The following is a 19,844-nucleotide window of genomic DNA, read 5'->3' on the forward strand; positions in this document are numbered from 1 at the left end:
TATTGCTGGAAACGCCCAGCGTCGGGAAGCCACTGGTAATGTGGTTGGCGCATTGGATTCGTTCTTGCTGGACGCCGACGGGCTTCTTTTGCGGTACATACCATCTGAGAATGACACCTGTGATCCGTTCAAGGTGGTGGTACCCCGAGGGCTGAGAGGCGCGCTTTTGCGCTTTTATCACGACACGCCAACGGCCGGACACGCGAGTGGCCCCAAGACTTATCATAAGTTGTGCCACTTCGCCACCTGGCCCAACATGAAAAGCGACGTACTGAGATACGCCCGGTCATGCCACCTGTGCCAAAGCCTCAAACCGCGAGGCGGCAAAGTCCCCGGCTTGTTGCAGCCCATCAAGAGTCAGCACGCCTGGTCTCTCGCGGCGTGCGACATCGTCGGCCCCTTTCCAAGGAGCCCGAAGGGTCATCAGTACCTGCTGGTTGTCACTGATCACTTCAGCAAATGGGTCGAACTATTTCCCCTCCGAACGCTGACGGCTCGAGTGATCCTAGATAAGCTAATGGAGGTGTTCTCGCGCTTTGGGTACCCTAAGGCTTTGATAACGGACAATGCCAGCGTCTTTACGTCGAAGGTATTCGTGGACACCTGTGCGGCCCTCGGCATTAAGCACAATAGGACCACGACGTACCACCCCCAGTCGAATGTGACCGAACGCGTGAACCGCAATCTCAAACCTATGCTTGCAGCTTATGCGGAGCGGCACAAGGATTGGGACACTTATCTCCCCGAGATTGGGTTTGCCCTCCGATCCACGGTCAACCGATCGACGGGATTCACCCCTGCCCTGCTCACATTTGGGCATGAGCTCATGAATCCCATGGACCGGGTTCTGGCAGCCAACGGCGGGGTGAACGACGCGCGACCAGCCTATGCTGACTACGCCCGGCAGCTACAGTTTCGGTTAACGGATATCTTTTCCGAAGCCCGCCGAAATCTGGAAGCTGCGCAGGCTAGCCAAAAGGCACAGTATGACCGGACGCACAGAGATGTCCGCTATCAGGCGGGCGACCTCGTGCTTAGGCGCACGCACGTGCTTAGCGATGCAAGCAAGGCCTTTTCGGCCGCGCTGGCGCCAAAGTGGTCGGGCCCGTTCCGAGTCAAAAATACATGCTCCCGCCTGGTCTATAAGCTAACGGACCTACAATCTAGGGACGTGGGTGGACCGGTACACGTCTGCGACCTCAAACCTTACACAATGAGGGAGGACGAGTCGACCGAGGACCATTGTTTCTCGCGGCAGCAGACGCACTCGCGACGAGGCGGGGTCAACGGCCAAGTGTCGGCACCCCGCTACACGTTGCGGAGTCATCGAAAAGGACGGCTAGAAAAATCCTAGCAACCGGGCAACCCCTGCTTGCCTCGGTAGGTTGCCGCATCCTCTGCCGCCGAGTTCAGTTTGCGTACGCAGAGTGCCATATCCTGTTAAGGGCACTGCGTGGTCTGCATTCCAACTGAAACCTCCCGCTCTGCGGTTGGGCCGGTTAATGTACGCAGGCTGCCCGAGTTCAGCTATTGGCAACCCCGCTAACAAGCCTGTTCTCGGAAACGTGTCACCCCTCGGTGGCAATGTTTTCTGTCGGCCAGGAGCATGACGCCCTTCTCCCGGTCCCGCCAAAGCGATCCTTGAGAAGCAGCGCCTCCGAGAGATTTTACGACTTTCGGCGAGGGGTTGGCCCACTGACTTTTCCCCAAGCCCCGTTTCGAAGTCGTGTTTTCCACCCCCATCCCCCTCCACGCGGATGACGGGGGACCGAGCGGAGTTTCCTTGCTGTATGCGGGGAGATGCTCCGAAAGTCCGTCCCGGGGGTTCCTTCCCTTCTTCCCTCTCGTGTAGGGATACGAGGGCGAGGGAGGAGGGAGAGACATTTTGACGCGCGACAAGTGTGCGGGCCGGGATCCAGTAAACTCAGAAGCCATGCAGCGACAACGTCAACTTGGGGACGGTGCCGGACGGGGGCCACAAACATCGACGGCCTCGCCTTCGTGGAGGGGGCAATGGCGACCCACCTGGAGGCGGCGCCCCTACGTCCGTGGCCCTGATTCCCGCCAAAACGGCGGCTACGGGGTCCGGGAGCAGCCCCGGACAGCGGCTCCCTCCCCCCACGGCGCAGCCCAGCGCCACCCGTCCGTGGAGTCCAGCGGTCGCAACGGGGTCCGGGGGCGACCCAGGTCAGCGGCTCCCTCCCCCCATGGCACCGCCCGGCGCCGCTCGTCCGCAGACACACGTGAACCCCGGTCAGCGGCTTCCTCCAGGGCCGCCTCGGGGACACCATCACAATCACCCTTGGACACCCCGTCTCCCGGGGCGGGGGCGGGCCCTCTCCCCACCACCAAATCGACCCGCCACGTCGCAACATGGACGTGGCAGCAGGGGACCGGGCCGCCACACGGCTTCGTCTCCTGGCGGGGATGGCCGGAACAGCGGCGGCCCAGACGGGGGGTCCCGGCCGACAAGCTGCCCCCGCTCTTTCGGGGCCGTACGATCCAGGACGCGGACCGCGAGGCCCAGGGCGCCTCCATGACGCCGGACCCCGCGGCAGTGTACTGTGAGGGCTGCGGGGTCCTACGCATTAACGAGGTCCACGACGACAGCAAGATCCATCGGAGCCGGGTCCGGGCGCCCGGGGTGGTCCCCCCGCCTGCCCCGCCTGACCTGCACGCCGCCCTCGACCAGCCAGGCGCCGTGGACGCCGTCCTGTCGTATATGGCGCGACGGCCGGAGTTCGCGGCCGCCATCTTGGACGGCAGCCTGTTCAAGATGCCAGTGGACGTGGCGATGGACGGGGTGAGTGGGGAGGCGGCACCCTCCGCACCAGCGCTGAGCCCGGAGGAGGAGCGACAGCTCACGGAGGAACTTTTGAATTTTTAAAGACAGGAGCCCCGGGCGACGGCCTCCTCAAGAGTGTGTTTTTTTTAATTTTTATGTAGCATTATGTATTCAGGATCATGTATAATGTATGATGGATTATTATATATATTTAATGTATTTTGTAGTGTTTTGTTGTTTTTTCTGTGCGCGTCATTTTGGGGGGGGGGGGAACGAGAGCCGGCATCCCTTGTTCTAAAGGGGTGCTCAAGATCTTGAGGAGGGGGGAATTGTGGGAGCCGCCCGCTCCACTTCCCTGATTAGGCCCTATGGCCGCGGGAACAGCGCTCCGAGCTGTCCAACCGTCAGCCGGAGCGCCCCGTCTCGTGCCTCGGAGGAGCAGCCATCTTGGCTGCTTACCCTCGCTTCGCATGCCTCCATCCCCCGTGCCCCCCCACCTTGCGGGGACACGCGAAACGTCCCCCTGGCGGTTGGACCTTCTTGGGTCCGAGGCTGAGGCCGCCAGCGGAGAGGGAGAAAGAGAGAAGGGGGGCCTGGTACCCCGGCTCGAGGGGACTGCTCGCGGGGACATCGAACTGTTCGGACGTGTGGCCCGACCCTCCCTGACGGCCCACCTCCGAGCCCGCTCTCGGGAAGGCACGACAAGGTAAGGTCTGTTCCTTCCTTGTCGCCCTTAGCGTGTTTCTTATCTTTATATGTTTAACACGTAAAATAAACACCCGATTATCCCTTGCCTTCGGCGTGTCCGTGTGCTCCCTTTTGAGAGTCCCGGCTAACGGTTGCAGCCGACAGTCGAACCCGCCGCAGCGCTTAGCATGATACGCTGCGGGGTGGTAGGTTGAGCGGTCGGCCTCCCTGCCGGAAGGCGCTGCCCCTTTGAGACCTCCACAAGGTGTAGCTAGTCTGAGGTTACGGCGAAGAAATCCGAGAGTACGGTTAGCATCGGCAGTGACAGCATTTATGTGAGTAGTCCATGACAGATCAGAGGTCAGGTGAACGCCTAGGTATTTATATGAGGAACAGGTAGCTACTGGGATAGTGGAAAGGTGATAAGAAAAGGATGAAACATGTGAACTGCGGGTGAATGATAGAGATTTACATTTATTAAAGTTTAAAGTCATTTGCCATTTGTGGCACCACTGAGTTATAAGTGCGAGGTCATTCTGCAAAATTTGATTATCGTGGTTTGAATTAATAGGTCTATAAATTACACAGTCGTCGGCGAAGAGACGTATTGAAGAGGAGATGTTGAGGTAGAGATCATTAATGTATATTAAAAATAGAAGGGGGCCAAGAACGGTTCCCTGGGGGACGCCGGAGGTTACAGTGCAGGTGGTAGATTTGGTGTTGTTAATAGATGAGTACTGGGTGCGATTTGTGAGGAATTCGGAGATCCATTTGACGACTGAGGGATGGATATTAATATTTCTAAGTTTCAGTAAGAGACGTTGATGAGGGACCCCGTCAAATGCCTTGGAGAAATCAATAAATATGGCGTCAGTTTGCTTATTAGAATCAAAGTTTGAGTAAACGTCAGTAAGAAAAGCTATTAGTTGCGTTTCGCATGAGTATGACTTGCGAAAGCCGTGCTGATGCTCGAAAAGAAGGCTGTGGGAGTCTAGAAAGTTTATTATGTTAGAATAGAGTATATGCTCTAAGAGTTTAGACGACACACTGGTGAGCGAGATCGGGCGATAGTTGTTGTTTAGTTGGCGATCACCTGCTTTGTAAACGGGGATGACGTTAGCGATTTTCCAATCGCATGGAATTTCAGAAAGTTGAAGAGACTGCGAGAAAATGTCGCAGAGGAAAGTTGAAGAGACGTGTTTAGTATTTATTAATATTTTCGAGTTTATTTGGTCGTCGCCAGAGCTAGAAGACACCTTCAGCTGATCAATGGCCTTCAGTACACCAGAGCGGTCGATCATGATAGGATTCATAGGAGGATGAAGGGGTTGGCACAAGTTGGGCATACTTGACAAGTCTTCATTGGTAAAGATCGAGCTAAAAAAGTTGTTAGTTTCAAGAGCACTATGTTCGTCAGAAAGTGGAAGGCCGTACTCGTCAACGAATTGTAATGGAAGAGAGAGTGCTGGGTTAATTACTTTCCAAAACCTTTTAGGTTTATTGGTTAAAATGTTGGGGAGGTCATGAGTATAAAATTTGGATTTGGCATCATGAATCGCGGATTTGTAGGCCCTAGCGCATTCGTGATAGGCGTTCCAAGATGCGTTAGTGTTATGAGCCTTTGCCCTCGTATAAGCTCTTTTTTTCCTGTTGGAGTGACAATGAACTGTTTTATCGTACCAAGGGTTAGTGTTATCGGAAATAATTCGAGTGAGTGGAACGAAACGTTTGATTAGGGATGTTAGTCTATCTTTGAAAAGAATCCAGTTTTCATTGACCGTTTTTTCTGCGAAGTTTACTGAGAATATGTGATAAAATTCTTCGAGGTTGGTGTTGATAGATGCGTAGTCGGCTCTCGCATAATCGTGAATGAATTTGCAATAACGTGATTTCTTAGGAGTAGTGATGGAGAATATTAGCTCAATGACGAGGTGGTCGCTAATGCTGGGTAAGTATGTGACGTTGCTGAAGAGAGAAAGGTCATTGCTTAAACATAGGTCGAGTACGTTGCTGCAGTGATTGGTAATTCTAGTGGGTTGAGTGATAACATTAGATAGGTTAAAATCTAAACAAAGGTCAATAAACTCTTGAGAAAATGCAAAGCTAGAACAAATAGTTGACCAGTCAATATTTGGGTAATTGAAATCACCAAAAAGGGTAACTAAAGCGTTAGGATATTTACATGCGAGTTCAGAAAGGCATTTATACAGCTCAATAACAAAATCTCTTTTATTATCCGGCGGCCTGTAACACACACCCATTATTACGGAAGGCGTTGTGCAAAGATACACCCAAACAACTTCTAGGTCAGTGGTAAGCGGTATTAGCCGTGATGGTATATGGTCTTTTATGGCCAAAAGTACGCCCCCTCCTTTTCTAGTTTTTCTATCAGACCTATACACTCGAAAGTTTAGTTGCGAGGGAAATAGCTCAACGTCAGATATATCAGGGCTTAGCCACGTCTCTGTAAGTACAACAAAAGCGGCATTACACGCTTCGATTACTGAAATTATTTCGTCTCTCTTTGGTATTAGGCTTCTAATGTTAGTAAATAGGATAGAATGACTTGAAGATTTGTTAGTGATAACATGGTGCTTTGCCGGTCGACTTCTAGAGGGCGACGAGAAGAAGCGCTGGCGTGGCTATGTGTCTTTTTCTTTAACGGCGCCAAGAGCGGCATCGAATACATAGCACTTATCATTTATAAAAAGTTTATCATGACGCAGTCTGTAGGGGGTGCCTTTTGGCCTTGCAAAATCAAGAAGGTGACGGCGTGCGAGCCGGACAGAAATTGGGAAGTCTTCGCTGATGGCTACGCGAGTTCCTTTAAGCTTGTGGGCTGATGAAAGAACGCTATCTTTATCTTTAAACGAAGAAAACTTTACTATTATTGGGCGACATTTCTGAGGGTCGAATGCTCCTAGGCGATGCGCCCTTTCAATCCTAAATGATTCAACTTGCACGTTTAGTTTTTCGGAGCACAGGCTAGTGACCAAGCACTCTGACTGAGCCCACGTTTCCTTGTCTGCGTCGGTGATGCCAAAAAATAAAAGATTACAGCGACGGGATCTGCCCTCTGCATCATCGCAACGTGTTTTTAGCTGAGATAGTTCGTTTAAGGCAGCAGTAAGCTGGGGTTCAGTAGTCGCGGCGCTGCTAGTATCCTTCTGCTTTAGTGCGTCGAGTTCACTCGCGAGTTTGTTAAGTCGCTCTTCAAGTGTTGAAACTGTCTGTTCACTTTGTTTTTGTTTTTCTTTTAGAAGGTTTACTTCTTGTTGAAGTATAGCATGACTGTTTTTAAGTTTATCGACTGTTTCTTGTAAGCTAAGTAATTGTTCTTCTTGGGGTTTTGACATGGGACCTGGGTTCCGCTCAACATCACCATACAACAACAGCAGCAGAACTCTAAAAGACTCAATACAAGCTTCGGGGCATGGAAGCATAACAAGGCAAACATTGTCTGATTTAAAACAATGGCAAGGTTTTTGTTTACTAACCTACGGGAGTACGAAAAACATGAGCAACTTCATGGCTGCAGAGCTTCCATGCCCACTGGCGCGCTGTCGGAAGGGGAGCTCCTTTATAGCTGCCGCTGTCGATGTCCCTGCTGATGACGTGGTGTGAACGAGGTTCTCGATGAACTTGATACCAGGACAGGACGGTGCTGTCGACGAGTGATTGGCAGGTTGAAGATTGCTGTCCGGATGCCGGAAGAAAACCGCGCCGTCATCGTGACTCCAGTTAGTTGGGGACCCACGCGCCGGCACGCTCAGGAACTGCGGGAGTACGAAAAACATGAGCAACTTCATGACTGCAGAGCTTCCATGCCCACTGGCGCGCTGTCGGAAGGGGAGCTCCTTTATAGCTGCCGCTGTCGATGTCCCTGCTGATGACGTGGTGTGAACGAGGTTCTCGATGAACTTGATACCAGGACAGGACGGTGCTGTCGACGAGTGATTGGCAGGTTGAAGATTGCTGTCCGGATGCCGGAAGAAAACCGCGCCGTCATCGTGACTCCAGTTAGTTGGGGACCCACGCGCCGGCACGCTCAGGAACTGCGGGAGTACGAAAAACATGAGCAACTTCATGGCTGCAGAGCTTCCATGCCCACTGGCGCGCTGTCGGAAGGGGAGCTCCTTTATAGCTGCCGCTGTCGATGTCCCTGCTGATGACGTGGTGTGAACGAGGTTCTCGATGAACTTGATACCAGGACAGGACGGTGCTGTCGACGAGTGATTGGCAGGTTGAGGATTGCTGTCCGGATGCCGGAAAAAAACCGTGCCGTCATCGTGACTCCAGTTAGTTGGGGACCCACGCGCCGGCACGCTCAGGAACTTCGGGAGTACGAAAAACATGAGCAACTTCATGGCTGCAGAGCTTCCATGCCCACTGGCGCGCTGTCGGGAGGGGAGCTCCTTTATAGCTGCCGCTGTCGATGTCCCTGCTGATGACGTGGTGTGAACGAGGTTCTCGATGAACTTGATACCAGGACAGGACGGTGCTGTCGACGAGTGATTGGCAGGTTGAAGATTGCTGTCCGGATGCCGGAAGAAAACCGCGCCGTCATCGTGACTCCAGTTAGTTGGGGACCCACGCGCCGGCACGCTCAGGAACTGCGGGAGTACGAAAAACATGAGCAACTTCATGGCTGCAGAGCTTCCATGCCCACATAGCCATTCTTTTTTAGGTCGCTGATGATTGTTTGGTCCTCTTTTCTTTTGTCGTTTTCAGAAGAGCACACAGCCTTAGCTCTCGTAAACAGTGTGGAGACGACAGACGCCTTGTGGCTAACCGGGTGGTTGGAATCGAACCGGAAGTAACGTCCAGAGTGAGTTGGTTTCCTGTGCACGGTAAATTTTAGGGCATCACCTTGTCTTCTGACCAGCACATCGAGGAAGGGCAAAGTGTTGTTGTGTTCGCGTTCCACGGTGAATTGTATAGCCGGTTCTATAGAAATGAGGTGGCCGAGGAAGTTGTCCACTTCTGATCCTTGTATGATGCAGAAGCAGTCGTCGATATACCGTAGGAATATCTGGGGTCTGGATGCAAAAGATTGTAGAGCCTTCTGTTCGATTACTTCCATTGTCAGGTTGGCCATGGCAACGGAGATGGATGCGCCCATTGCCGTGCCACTAGTTTGTTGGTAGAATTGTTGTTTGAAGGAGAAGTAAGTATTGTTCAAGCAGAATTCTAGGAGACGACATATCTCATCGATGCTGAGGCAAGTTCTTGTGTCTAAGTCTTCATCCTTCTCGAGAGCTTCTCTTGTTGCGGTGACAGCCAGAGGAATCGGGACGTTTGTAAAAAGGGATACAACATCGAATGATACCAGACACTCGTCATTGTCGACCCTTATTTGCGATATGCGTTCTACAAAATCGCTGGAATTCCGTACGTTAGTCGGCGTATTCCCGGCGAGAGGGGATATTACTCTGTGTAAGTAGTCTGACAAAGCTCGAAGTGGTGAAGTTGTGAAGTCAACGATGGGTCTCAGAGGAACGTCGGGCTTATGGATCTTGGGAAGTCCGTAAAATCCTGGAGCGAATCCATTTCTGCAAATAAGTCGAAGGTAAAGGTTCTTTGACTCCGGGTAGTTTTTAAAAATTGTTGCCAGCATGCTGTTTAAGTTTCTCTGTATGACGAGCGTCGGATTCCGTTTGAGCTTCTTCTAGGCGGAGCAATCAAGAAGTTTTTCGGTCTTTTCTTCGTACGCTACTCTGTCAAGGACGACAGTCGTGTTGCCTTTGTCCGCTGCTAAGATGACGATGGTGCTGTCTTCTCTGAGCTTGCGGAGCGCTGTGTGTTCCTCCTTAGAGATGTTGTATGGTTGACGTCGTGGGAGTTTCGACAGTGCGCTGATTGCCTTTAGACGGATTCCTTCCCGTACGCTAGGATCCATGTGCATGATGCCGTCCTCGATAGCAGCAGCCATATGCGCCAAAGGAGGCCGTATGGTGGTGTGGTTGTAGTTATGACCCCTGGCGAGGACATCAATTTCACGTTGGGAGAGTGACCTCGAGGATAAGTTGGTGACAAAAGAGGAGTTATTCATGTACCGCCTCGTCTCCTTCTGTCTTCTCAGAGTCAACAGATTTTTTTCCTGAGAGATTTGGTGTTTCTGAGTTGCGGTTGCGGCGCATTTTTCGGCAAAAGCTTGTACTGATGGAAACATGTGCGGAATTCGATGTTCAAGCTGTTGACGTACATAAAACAAGTCTAGCTGTTTCTGTTTAAGGATAGCGTTGCATTCGTGAATGCGAGCATTTACCAGACGATGCTTCGCTTGCGTCAAAACTTTATGACCCTCTGGTGTTGGGACAATCCGTTTCAACCGTAAGCTTCGAGGAATAACTTCAGCATCACGGCAAGCCTTCGTGAAATTCAAGTGTGTCTTGAATGAAGAGATGCTGCGGTAGATGTTCACGTACCATTTCGCTAGCTGGGTAGTCTTTTGTCCAAAGTCATCGTGAAGAGACTTGAAGGTAAACATGTTTGAGAGAATTCTCTCTGGTTGGGTAAATAATAAAGAGATAAGATAATCTGCCAACCAAAAATTGAAATAGTAGCGACCCTACGTTTCGAAACCGTTCGTTTCTTCTTCAGGGGGATGAATGAAGGACAGCAGCTTCTTCTTCTTCTAGATGTTGAGCGACTTCTTTTTCTTTTTCATTGGTCTTAGTAGGCTGGTCGTGCCATGCGCAGTCTGTTATAACATCTTGGAGGCCGGTAATATATAAAGTTGGAAGTGCCCCTAAGGACCTATTGATGTTGTTAGAGGTTGTTTGTATGTACCATGACTCTACGAGGTGTCTTCTACGTAGATTTGATGCCGTGTCTAGGATGCTTGCGTTTTCAAAGGCAATGCGGTGGTCGAGGGTCTCGCAATGTTCAGCGAGAGCACTGCGTTCTCTGTCGAAGTTTCGCACGTCGTTTTTATGTTGGCGGAGTCGATCGTGGAAGTTCTTCGATTCGCCGATATAGGAGGCGGGGCATTGGGAGCATGGAATCTTATAAATGACGCCCTGGGCCATGTCCTTCGGTGGCTTGTCCTTTGGGCGAGGTAGGAAGTGCCCAAGAACTGCACGCGACTTCTATTTTGGCTTTAAGAACAGATACAGCGGAAGAGGTTACAGGGGTGCCACCCCCATCTCCCCAGCGAACAACTGAAGTTAAACTGCACCTAGGTCGGGACGCGCTACCTGAAAGCCCCGCTGAGGCATGGTTGTATAAAAACAATATTAATTGTGCCGCAAAACCCTGCAAACTAAAGATTTTAAAAAACATTACGCGTCCCTCTTTTTGTACTAAACTCCAATAAATTTCATACAAAAAGAGTCTTTTCCGTTTATTTTTACACAAAAATCAGGCTTTCAAAAAGCTCAAGGTGACCACAGTACAGACAAACGATGAAGAGTGGCGCTGTTTTCGAATTTAGCTCGGTCTCGGTAGACGCCAGTGGCCCAGGTTTCGACGGCGAGTTTCCCAACTGAGTGTTTTAGTAACGTTGACTGAGAGTGACGTTTCACATGCTCATGGTATGCTCAATGTCACGTAGACAGCTTCTTTTTTTTTTTTGTGTATAAAATAGTTTTTGAGAACGCGATGACAAAATGGCGAGGGTAAACCCGCAGTCATTTTTAGGATGGGAAACGGGGGGGGGGGGGGGGGGGGAGGGGGGGGGGGGGCGGGGGTGTAGGTCCGCCAATGATCACGAAAGGCCTAAAAAAAGTATTCTGCGAGTCCGAGATGACCTGCTTTCTGCATGTTAAGGCGAATATATAGACCTTTTTCGAAATACTGCACTCTGTTGGCAGTCGTGGAATCCCTGCACTATGGCGGACCAAAACCGCAACGTCACGGCACACTTTATGCGTGTAATTGGAATCGAAGGGGGAAAAAAAGGTGATAAGCGCGGTGACGTTGCACCTTCAACGCTGTTATTGGCTCGTTGCTCCTAACGTTGGCCGCGCTCCGACGTTCGCTCCGACGTTCGCTATCTTGTGGAATGACTTGCGCGTTCCACGATGTCAGTTGTTCCGCCATTGAGCAGTGGTTCCGACCGTATAATAATCGGCATGAGAATTTCGAAAGGGGTCTATAAAGTAGGAGAAGCTTTTCAAATCTAATTTCAACACAGCGACTTCGCAAGAGGGTCTTGCACTCGTCACATTAGCGAGGAAACTTTGAACGTCCATAGTTTGGGTTTCATAGTCGCGAATCTCACTTAAAAGCTTATGTGACTGTCGGTATCCTGTAACGTATCTACCCGGTAAGTAGTTTTACAATTTTTTTTAGAGAAACCTAGCATTGGGTAATTAGCACTGATTAGCGAAGAAATTAAGTTAACACCTCGTGGAAAAAGAGCCTACTTCTTATTCACTGCCAATCTGGCCAATCTTACTTTTGCTCGATAAATCATTTTCTGTAGGATTTCAATGGGAAATATATATTTTAAATTGGATGTACTTACTTATATGCTGCATTGTTTCTTCCTTTCCCGCCCCACAGGTTAAAAAAGCGATCGGTTCAAGCCCTTCCGTACAACCAATTTAGCAGTGCTCAACTACTCCTCGACATGGAGGCTTTCTTCAAACATTTTCTTTTCATCAAGGAAGCAAGCGGAAGGCCAATCGGCAGCAACTTTCTGCTAGAAGCTATGTGGGTCAACCAGAAGTGCCGGTACTTTGAAGCGAACGATGCGCGTTCATTTAAACACGTGCTTAGCGCTCTCGAACTCAACAACTGGCCCTACGAGAACTTCCGTCTAGATTCGTTGACGCCGGTCGCTACCGCAGACAGATATTTAATGCTACACTCACTCTTTCAGATAGTTGTACTTAAAAGTAACAACGTCGATCGTGGCGTTGATATTCTGTTGCGGGCGCCCAAGACGCTTTTCAGGCGCTTCGTGACCAAAAATACTTCACCCCCTGAGACTAGTTATACGAGTCTTGTGCACAGAGCTCTTAGTTTATGGTCGTCGGGAGGACTGGCGGCCAGGATATCTAAAGACATCTTGAAACTTGAAAAGTCGTTGGAGGACATGATGCTTTTTCGGAAAGACCAAGCTAACTTTGCACCCGACAAAACTGTCACTACCGTCGGCGCCTTGCCCCACCAGGCAAGCTGGGACTGGTCGGTTTACTTTAACAAGCTGAGCGGTAGAAACACCACAAAAAAGTCGACTAGGATCATCGTCGAAGATCCGGTCTTCTTTAATAACTTCGGGAAACTTTTTGACAACGGTTTCAACACAGCAATTGCAAACTACGTCGGTCTCAGGGCTCTGATACTTTTCTCCCCAATATTGGGCGATAAGTATGAATTTCTTACGCCCCTTAACTACGATAATCAGGTACCACAGGTAAATCCACGACATTTCGCTTGCAACGTCTTGCTCGAAAAACTTTACAAGTACGGCATCGGAATCTCGGCAAAACTCACTCTGAGCAAAGAGTTCGCCACGATCTACCGAACGCATCTCGACCAACAGTTTGCTTCTGTTTTCAGCACGACCCAAGATGTTCTCTCAAACCTTATTTTAACGCAGCAGTCGTGGCTGACCGGCGAAGACGCCGCAATTGCACTCCGAAAAATCAAGAACATGACTCTGGTCTTTGGCACACAGGCCAACTTCCTGCAATACGAACGCTACCGCAGAACGTATCCCGTAGACGTGGAATTCAAGGAAACTCTTCTCGTGAAAACTGTCTTCAAGCTACTCTCGCACGCTTCATCTATCTACTGGGCAATCGAAGACACCGGAAGTCCAATGTACGACAACCTGTACAGTACGTCGACATTACAACCTGGCTTCGAATACCAGAGTACCAACAACCTTCTATTCGTCTCGCACGCCACTGTGGGCTTCTTGAATGGCGTCTCAAATATAATTCACTTTTTAACCTATCCGGCAGTCGCAAGCCACCTAGTGAGGGGCGTCATCAAAGCCCTGCTGGGGAACAACCTTCTATGGAGTGGCCAGGAACACTTATGGAGCTGTGGAACCACGATGGCATACCAGAGGATTACCGATTGTCTGGAACGGCGATACGATAACCAGCACGCGAGTCTGCACGACAAGGTCTTCTCGTCGGATAAGCGTGAACAGGATCTTGAGGACAACCTGGTTCTGCGCCCGCTGTTTGAGTTGTACAAGAAGGCAGCGAAGAGCAAGCGAATGGAAAACATGTTTCTTCGCACTCACTGGCCGTTGCAGCTCAACAAGACTGTCAACGAGCTTTTCTTCTACAACTACGCAGCTGCCTTCTGCGAAGACAGCAGCGTCATTCAAAGGCTCGCCAAGGAAGACTTGCTCGTGACTCCTTCGAACTGGCGTGTCAACGTTCCTTTGCAGAATTTTAAGCCATTCGCCGAAACCTTTCGGTGCTTGCCAGGAACGCGGATGAATCCAAGTTCTCGGTGCGCGATGTGGGCTTCTCCGGCACTGGCTAACGGTTCTCGGCACAATCAGAAATCGGCAATAGGAACTGACCACCCGCGAATCGACAATCGCGTCCACAGTCGGAAGTTGTGACATGTTTCGCTCGGCGTCAACTATTTTGTGCTACGTTGTCAAGGCGAGCGTAGCTTCTTCAGTGCTCCAACTCTGTCTGCTAGTTGCCGGAGCAAATGCCAGTGAGACGCGAGGCGGAGTCTCGGCCACCTGCTCTCGCAGCAGCATCCGGCTGAAGCACTGTGGAACCTACGCTAGCCTTCACAATGTAAAGCACAATACTTGACGCCAAGTATAGACATCAACCCAAGTGGACCATCTTCCACCACTTTTACATCTTCAAAAATAATGTATGTTTTAAACTTTTTTATATAATGTCTGCTGGGGAAAAGAGGGCGAGGGCGAAGTATGACGCAATTATAGAGTCTTGATCTTAGCGTCCACTATTTTGAAATTTATTGGTGTCTATTTTACGAACTGCAAACTGTCCATCGACATCAAACAATTCGCCTTTTAGTGTGAAGCCGATATGAAATTTAAAAATATCACCGTATTTAACTGGGTTAAAGGTCTTTATGTAAAATAATATTGTACAAGAGAGAGAGTAGTAGTGGGCTAGCGCACACCAGCTCGGAGCACGTGGAGCAAAAGCTCGCTCTGCAGAACCCAGGAATCCTAGGTTCAATCCCCACCCCTGCCAGTTTCAATCTGGATGAGCATCGTACCGGCGTGCGGTCCTGTATCACTACTGCGTGATGCACGTTAAAGACCCCAGGCTAGCGGTTGTACAGCACTGGCTAAATTGCTCATCTACAGCTGAGACACCAGACGCCCAATGAGGCAGACTAATTTCCGGCTGTATAAACATACACACAACAATTTGCTTTTTGCTTGCCACCACATGGCAGGGTCAAGCAGAATAATTGCAAGATTGCGAGTAGCTAGGCTAGGTGGCGCTAGGAACCACCCAATTCATGTTCTACAAAAATATTATCATTTTCTTGCGCTATCATTGCGCTTCGGGATCTTCGGGAACCTTTATTATACACAGATGTAGACACAGTACGCAAACTACAAGCATCAACTGAACATACACATTGAGCGCATACACATACACGGCACATGCAAACATCAATAAAAGAGCAGACTAACCCGTCTATATATGCTGGACCGCAAACTAAATGATGTAGAAAACTGCATCGGGCACTGAATGGCTACTTCTCCGGTCACGTGACATCAGTGGCGTCACGAGGGTCAGCGGCACCCGGGGCGGTAGCCCGCCGCGACCGCCGCAACACCCCCCCCCCCCCCCTCCCCCTCCCCCGCTCTCGTGGCCCGCCGCGACACCCTTCTGAGCCCTCCACCCGGGGTAATCTGCACCCCCCCCCCCCCCCCCGCCCCCTTTGTGGCGCCACTGCGTGACATCTCGTTGAAATGTAGTTTTTCCCTACGCAGCTATGCTGGCTCTGCTCGTAAAATGATGCAGTTGGCGGTGACGTCAAAGTGTCGTCACGATGCACTTTGACGGGCAGTTAACTGAGTGGTCGAGACCAGACTTGTACGTAATCCGTTACAAGTAACGAAATTACTTGTAATCCCTTACATTTATCGGTAATTTAGTAACGGAATAATTACATATTTTCTAAAGTAATTTTAAAGTAATTCCCTTACATTTTTTACGTAACGGATTCCTTGTAATCCGTTAGATTTTTTTCTGGACCAGCCCCCCTCCCACCCCCTCCCCCGCCCCCTCCTTTCCACCCCCCCCCCCCCCCCCCTTCTAAAGAAAAGGTCGGTTTAATTTTGGTAAAGTTGATGGCAGTGACACTCTTCAATTCCGCAAAGCCTTTTTTTTTTGTGCATTACCAATTTTCTGTATCTATTTTTTAGACCTTAAGAACAATGTCGAAAAATCCAAACAAACATTTCTAAAAGAAAAAGAAAGGGGGGGGGGGGGGGGGGGGCAAGTTATATCCGCTTTTTTTAGTGTCATTGTTTTTTCTCTTCGATCTAAGGCCGGGAGAGGAAGACACCAAGTGATTGTGTGCCTCTTCGAGGAGCTCAAGGCGGTAAGTGCACAGACAATAACTAACAATGTCCTTCTCGGTTATAGTGACTAGGACCATTTTCATAATGTCACAACACGAGACAACTCTCCGTCCGCCCTAAAATCCACTAAAAGAGATGTGATAATATGTGAAGGTGTTATTGCCACAAGCATCCTCGTTCGTCGATGCACACTTATCATCTTCTCTTAGAAAACACGATGCATATTTTTCTGCTTCTTTCACCTTATTTGACCCTTTTTTTACTTTTTTCACCTTTCACCTTTTACCTTTTTTTTTGCAGTCCAACTTCTAGGGTTGGCCAACTTTATTTGTGAATTCCAGCCAGGTTATCTGCGTCTCAGTCACCCTTTTTGTGAGTCCGCTTTTTGCGGGCACTTTGAACATGGTAATAGTCTTCCTTTATTTCTTCTTCCTGTTTTTACCCTAGTAGGACGCATCTTATCTCAAGCAGGTATTTTTACAAATAAAACATAATGGTGGCTGACGTACGCTTGATATTCTGGGCGTGTCGGTCCGTGCTCCGTGCGTTTTTGAAAATCACCACCACTTTTGCTTGTTTTAGTCCAAGTTCTAATTAATTGTTATGAGTTTTGAGTAGTTCTTCTAGATTACTTATATTAAATATTGGAAACTTTTTCTTATTCACCAACGTCTCAACCGAGGCTCGACCGGTTCAGAACTAAAGGAAAAATATCGAGTCAAACCTTATTTATTGTTTAATTATCATCTTACTGTTACCAACTCAACTAAAACTATCGAATACCAGGCAGCGGATACAAGGACAAAGCTTTGCTCTATCTTCGAGGTAAATAGCACATCCATTGCTTTGCTGAAAAAGCTCAATACAGAGCATAAAACATTCGTGAGGCACAATATGGCATTGTTAGACGTGCTGCGCTGCAGAGTTCTACAGAACAAACGCGTGACTAAAAATTGAAAGGAAAAGAATGAGTTTACATTGAGATAAAGAGAAACACAACGAACACGAATTTTTAGTCACGCGTTTGTTCTGTAGAACTTCGCAGCACAGCACGTCTATCAATGTACAACCAACTAGCCAAACCCAAGTCCAAGCTTTATTAACAATATGGCACTTCCATCCAGTGCCTCAGTTCAAAGGGTGTTCAGCGTATCAGTGGACATCTTCAGTAAGAAATAACGCAAAATGTCTGACGGGACTTTCGAGAGTCAACTGTTCTCAAAATACTCAAGGTCAATAAATGGAACAGGTGGCAACAATAAGAACTTGAATAACCTTCTTCCCTTTGTTTCTTAATTGAGGAAAATAATGTTGAAAGTAACGCCACAAAAGTAACGGATTATTTTTGGGGGTAATGGTCACTTACTTTTATGGGAGGGTAATTGTAATCGTAATAAATTGCAATTTAGCCTTGAGTAATCGTAAATGTAATTCCTTACTATTTTTCAGTAACGTGTACAAGTCTGGTCGAGACTATACTCCGTTTCACCTTACGTTGTACCGCAGCGAAGGCTAGAACCGCGTGCTCATAGCGTTGGCATCTGCTCCTGCTGCACGAGAGCTTGTGCCGCCAAAATGTGCCCTAGAGCAAGGAGCTCGTGCTTGTAGCCTTTCCTGCGGTACATCATAAGGTGAAACAGAGTATAGTCGAGACGAAGCCGGAGATCGCTCTGCATCGTAAAAAGATGGCGACCCTATATTATATACATGTCTACTGTTGGGTTCGCCAGCAAATCGGGTTTCTGGGCGAATACCAGCTGACCAAAGGGGTGACTCGCTGGCTGTGCGACCAGCTTCCCGGAAAGCTCCAACGGCGTCGCGACCGTGTGCTGATGGTCGAACAAGTCCTCACAGCTCTACGCTTCTACGCCGTTGGCGGCTTCCAGGGAACCGTCGGGAGCGACGAAAACATTGGTGTTACCTCACCAGCGCTCTGTGAGTCGCGTACTTGTTAATGTCATCAACGCTATCATCGATTGCCTCGGATATAAGTGGCTGTTTCCAGCAAACTCAAGCAGAGAAGGCGCTCACATAAAGGAAGTTTTTCGAGCGATGCAAGTTCAGCGGCGCGATCGATAAATATTCTAAATACTCTTACATGAGTCAATACGATTGTATTTTTATTTGAGTGCACCCTATATAAGCAATTTGGCTAAGCAAAAAGCCAAGCAACGGCTATTTGGTTCACACTTCACTTAGAGAGAGAGAGACATACTTTATTTTAAAGCAACCACTTCAGGTAGGGCCAGCTGAACTAGAATAAACATACACATAAAGAAACGACCACACACACCGTAGGACTAACAACTGTTTTTCATTTTCCTCCTCCTCTACTGCGAACCCCGCTTGAGGGAATTAGTCTCTTATCTTCTTTTTCGCTTGTTACTTCACCGATAATTTAACCCCCGAAGGAACTTTTTTTTTTTTCTCGTGCAGCCCGAGAGAAGTTGCACTAACGCAGTCAAACAAAGTCAAAAAGTCAATTTTGTCGTTAGTTGTTTAAACAGCAGGAGGTTAGTCTACCTGAACATGGCGACATTGTTACCCACTCTCGATAAGCAATTTAGCCGATGCAGTACGACTGCTAGCCTTGGGATTTTAGCGTGCAACACGCAGTAGTGTTACGCGGCCGAGGAGCACACGCTATGTCCAAATCCCGTGCTCGAGTATTCCAGCGGCCCTTCCATTCTGCTCGCGTTTGGTGGACTGGCCTTGGGTGTTCAGCTCGTCCACGATTCTGTCCCACAACTCGTCCCGCTCAGGCTTGGTCAGAGGACTGTCAGTGGCGGCCCTCACTAAAACTTGGTTTTCTGTCAAAAAGTCGTTCAGAAGGCTAATCGGGTGGACCGGCACGCGAGGACTTCCGCTCCTTCGTGTTGTCGGCCATGACTGCCTGCCTGTGCAAAGTAAAGGGCTGCAGCTAATGCTAATAGTGTTTGTGTAACTTAAGTAAACTGAATATTTCATGTGACATATTTGCACAAAAAAAATGGGTTCATTAAATTGCTCTGCACTATACGTTTCGGATACTTAAGAGTATTGTTTTTTAGAACCCTTCACTGCCGAGTTTAGCGATTCTTCGAAATTCCCTGTAGGGAGAAAAAAAAAGAAAACGATGTAGTTTCAACTCAATCGCCACAGTTCGGCGAAGTCACCAGACACGTCACGGTGCAGTTCTCTTCCGATGTAGTTTGTTGGCGATGGAGATTGGGCTCCTCCCACCGGCGACGTCACGAGGCAGTTTCTCCACCGCTTTTTCCAGCATAGACTGATTCTTCCAAACTCTGCGTTTTCGTCTTTTATACTGGTCGTTTTGAACGTATGGAATATCTCGGTGACCGCCTAAGCAATAAAAAATATACCCAGCATGTTGCTTTTTCCAGCAATGTCATTCATTTGAAGGCCCGTTCACATTCTTGCGACCTCCTTAAAACCTCTTACAATGAGAGTCGAGTTCCTGTATAGGCTCCCTATGGGAGCCAGAGTTGCGCGTCTGTTTTCCACGGGCGGCGCGCCGCTATGGGGAGTATTTACTGGCGGCCATATCCGTGTGCGCTGCTACTGAGCGCAAGCTGATGGCGAGCTTCCGTAGTCCTTTTGGAGCATGCATTTAGCAACATCAAGGTTGCCAATCTTAGCAGGCTACTAATGTGAGCTCGTTCTGAGCACGCGCTCTAAACATCGCCCTCAAATATGGCGTCCAGTGAATACCTGCCATTCGCCGAGATCCGATCACGTGAGGAGCCGGATCAAGTGCCGTGCAGGAAAGTAGACGTAGCACGCGCCCCGCGTACGTTCCCCTGCTTTTGAGCGCGCCGCGCACCTCGAACGCGCGGCGCCGCTATTCGCCGAATTCAGTCACGTGAG

At 49.3% G+C, this 19,844-nt stretch overlaps 1 protein-coding gene and 1 pseudogene across 1 annotated transcript; one reads left to right on the top strand and one right to left on the bottom strand.

Moving 5' to 3' along the window:
- Window positions 1-6,114: 6,114 nt before the first annotated feature.
- LOC121836072 lies at window positions 6,115-7,281 on the bottom strand (annotated as a pseudogene).
- A 4,766-nt stretch (window positions 7,282-12,047) lies between these two features.
- Window positions 12,048-14,009, top strand: LOC120850169 (neprilysin-2-like). The gene has a single exon (XM_040222586.2). The coding sequence runs from the start codon at window positions 12,048-12,050 to the stop codon at window positions 14,007-14,009; it is 1,962 nt and encodes a 653-aa protein (XP_040078520.2).
- Window positions 14,010-19,844: the final 5,835 nt, after the last annotated feature.

The sequence above is a fragment of the Ixodes scapularis genome, unplaced genomic scaffold, assembly GCF_016920785.2.
Source record: "Ixodes scapularis isolate PalLabHiFi unplaced genomic scaffold, ASM1692078v2 PGA_scaffold1__304_contigs__length_218370807, whole genome shotgun sequence".
Lineage (NCBI taxonomy): Eukaryota > Metazoa > Arthropoda > Arachnida > Ixodida > Ixodidae > Ixodes > Ixodes scapularis.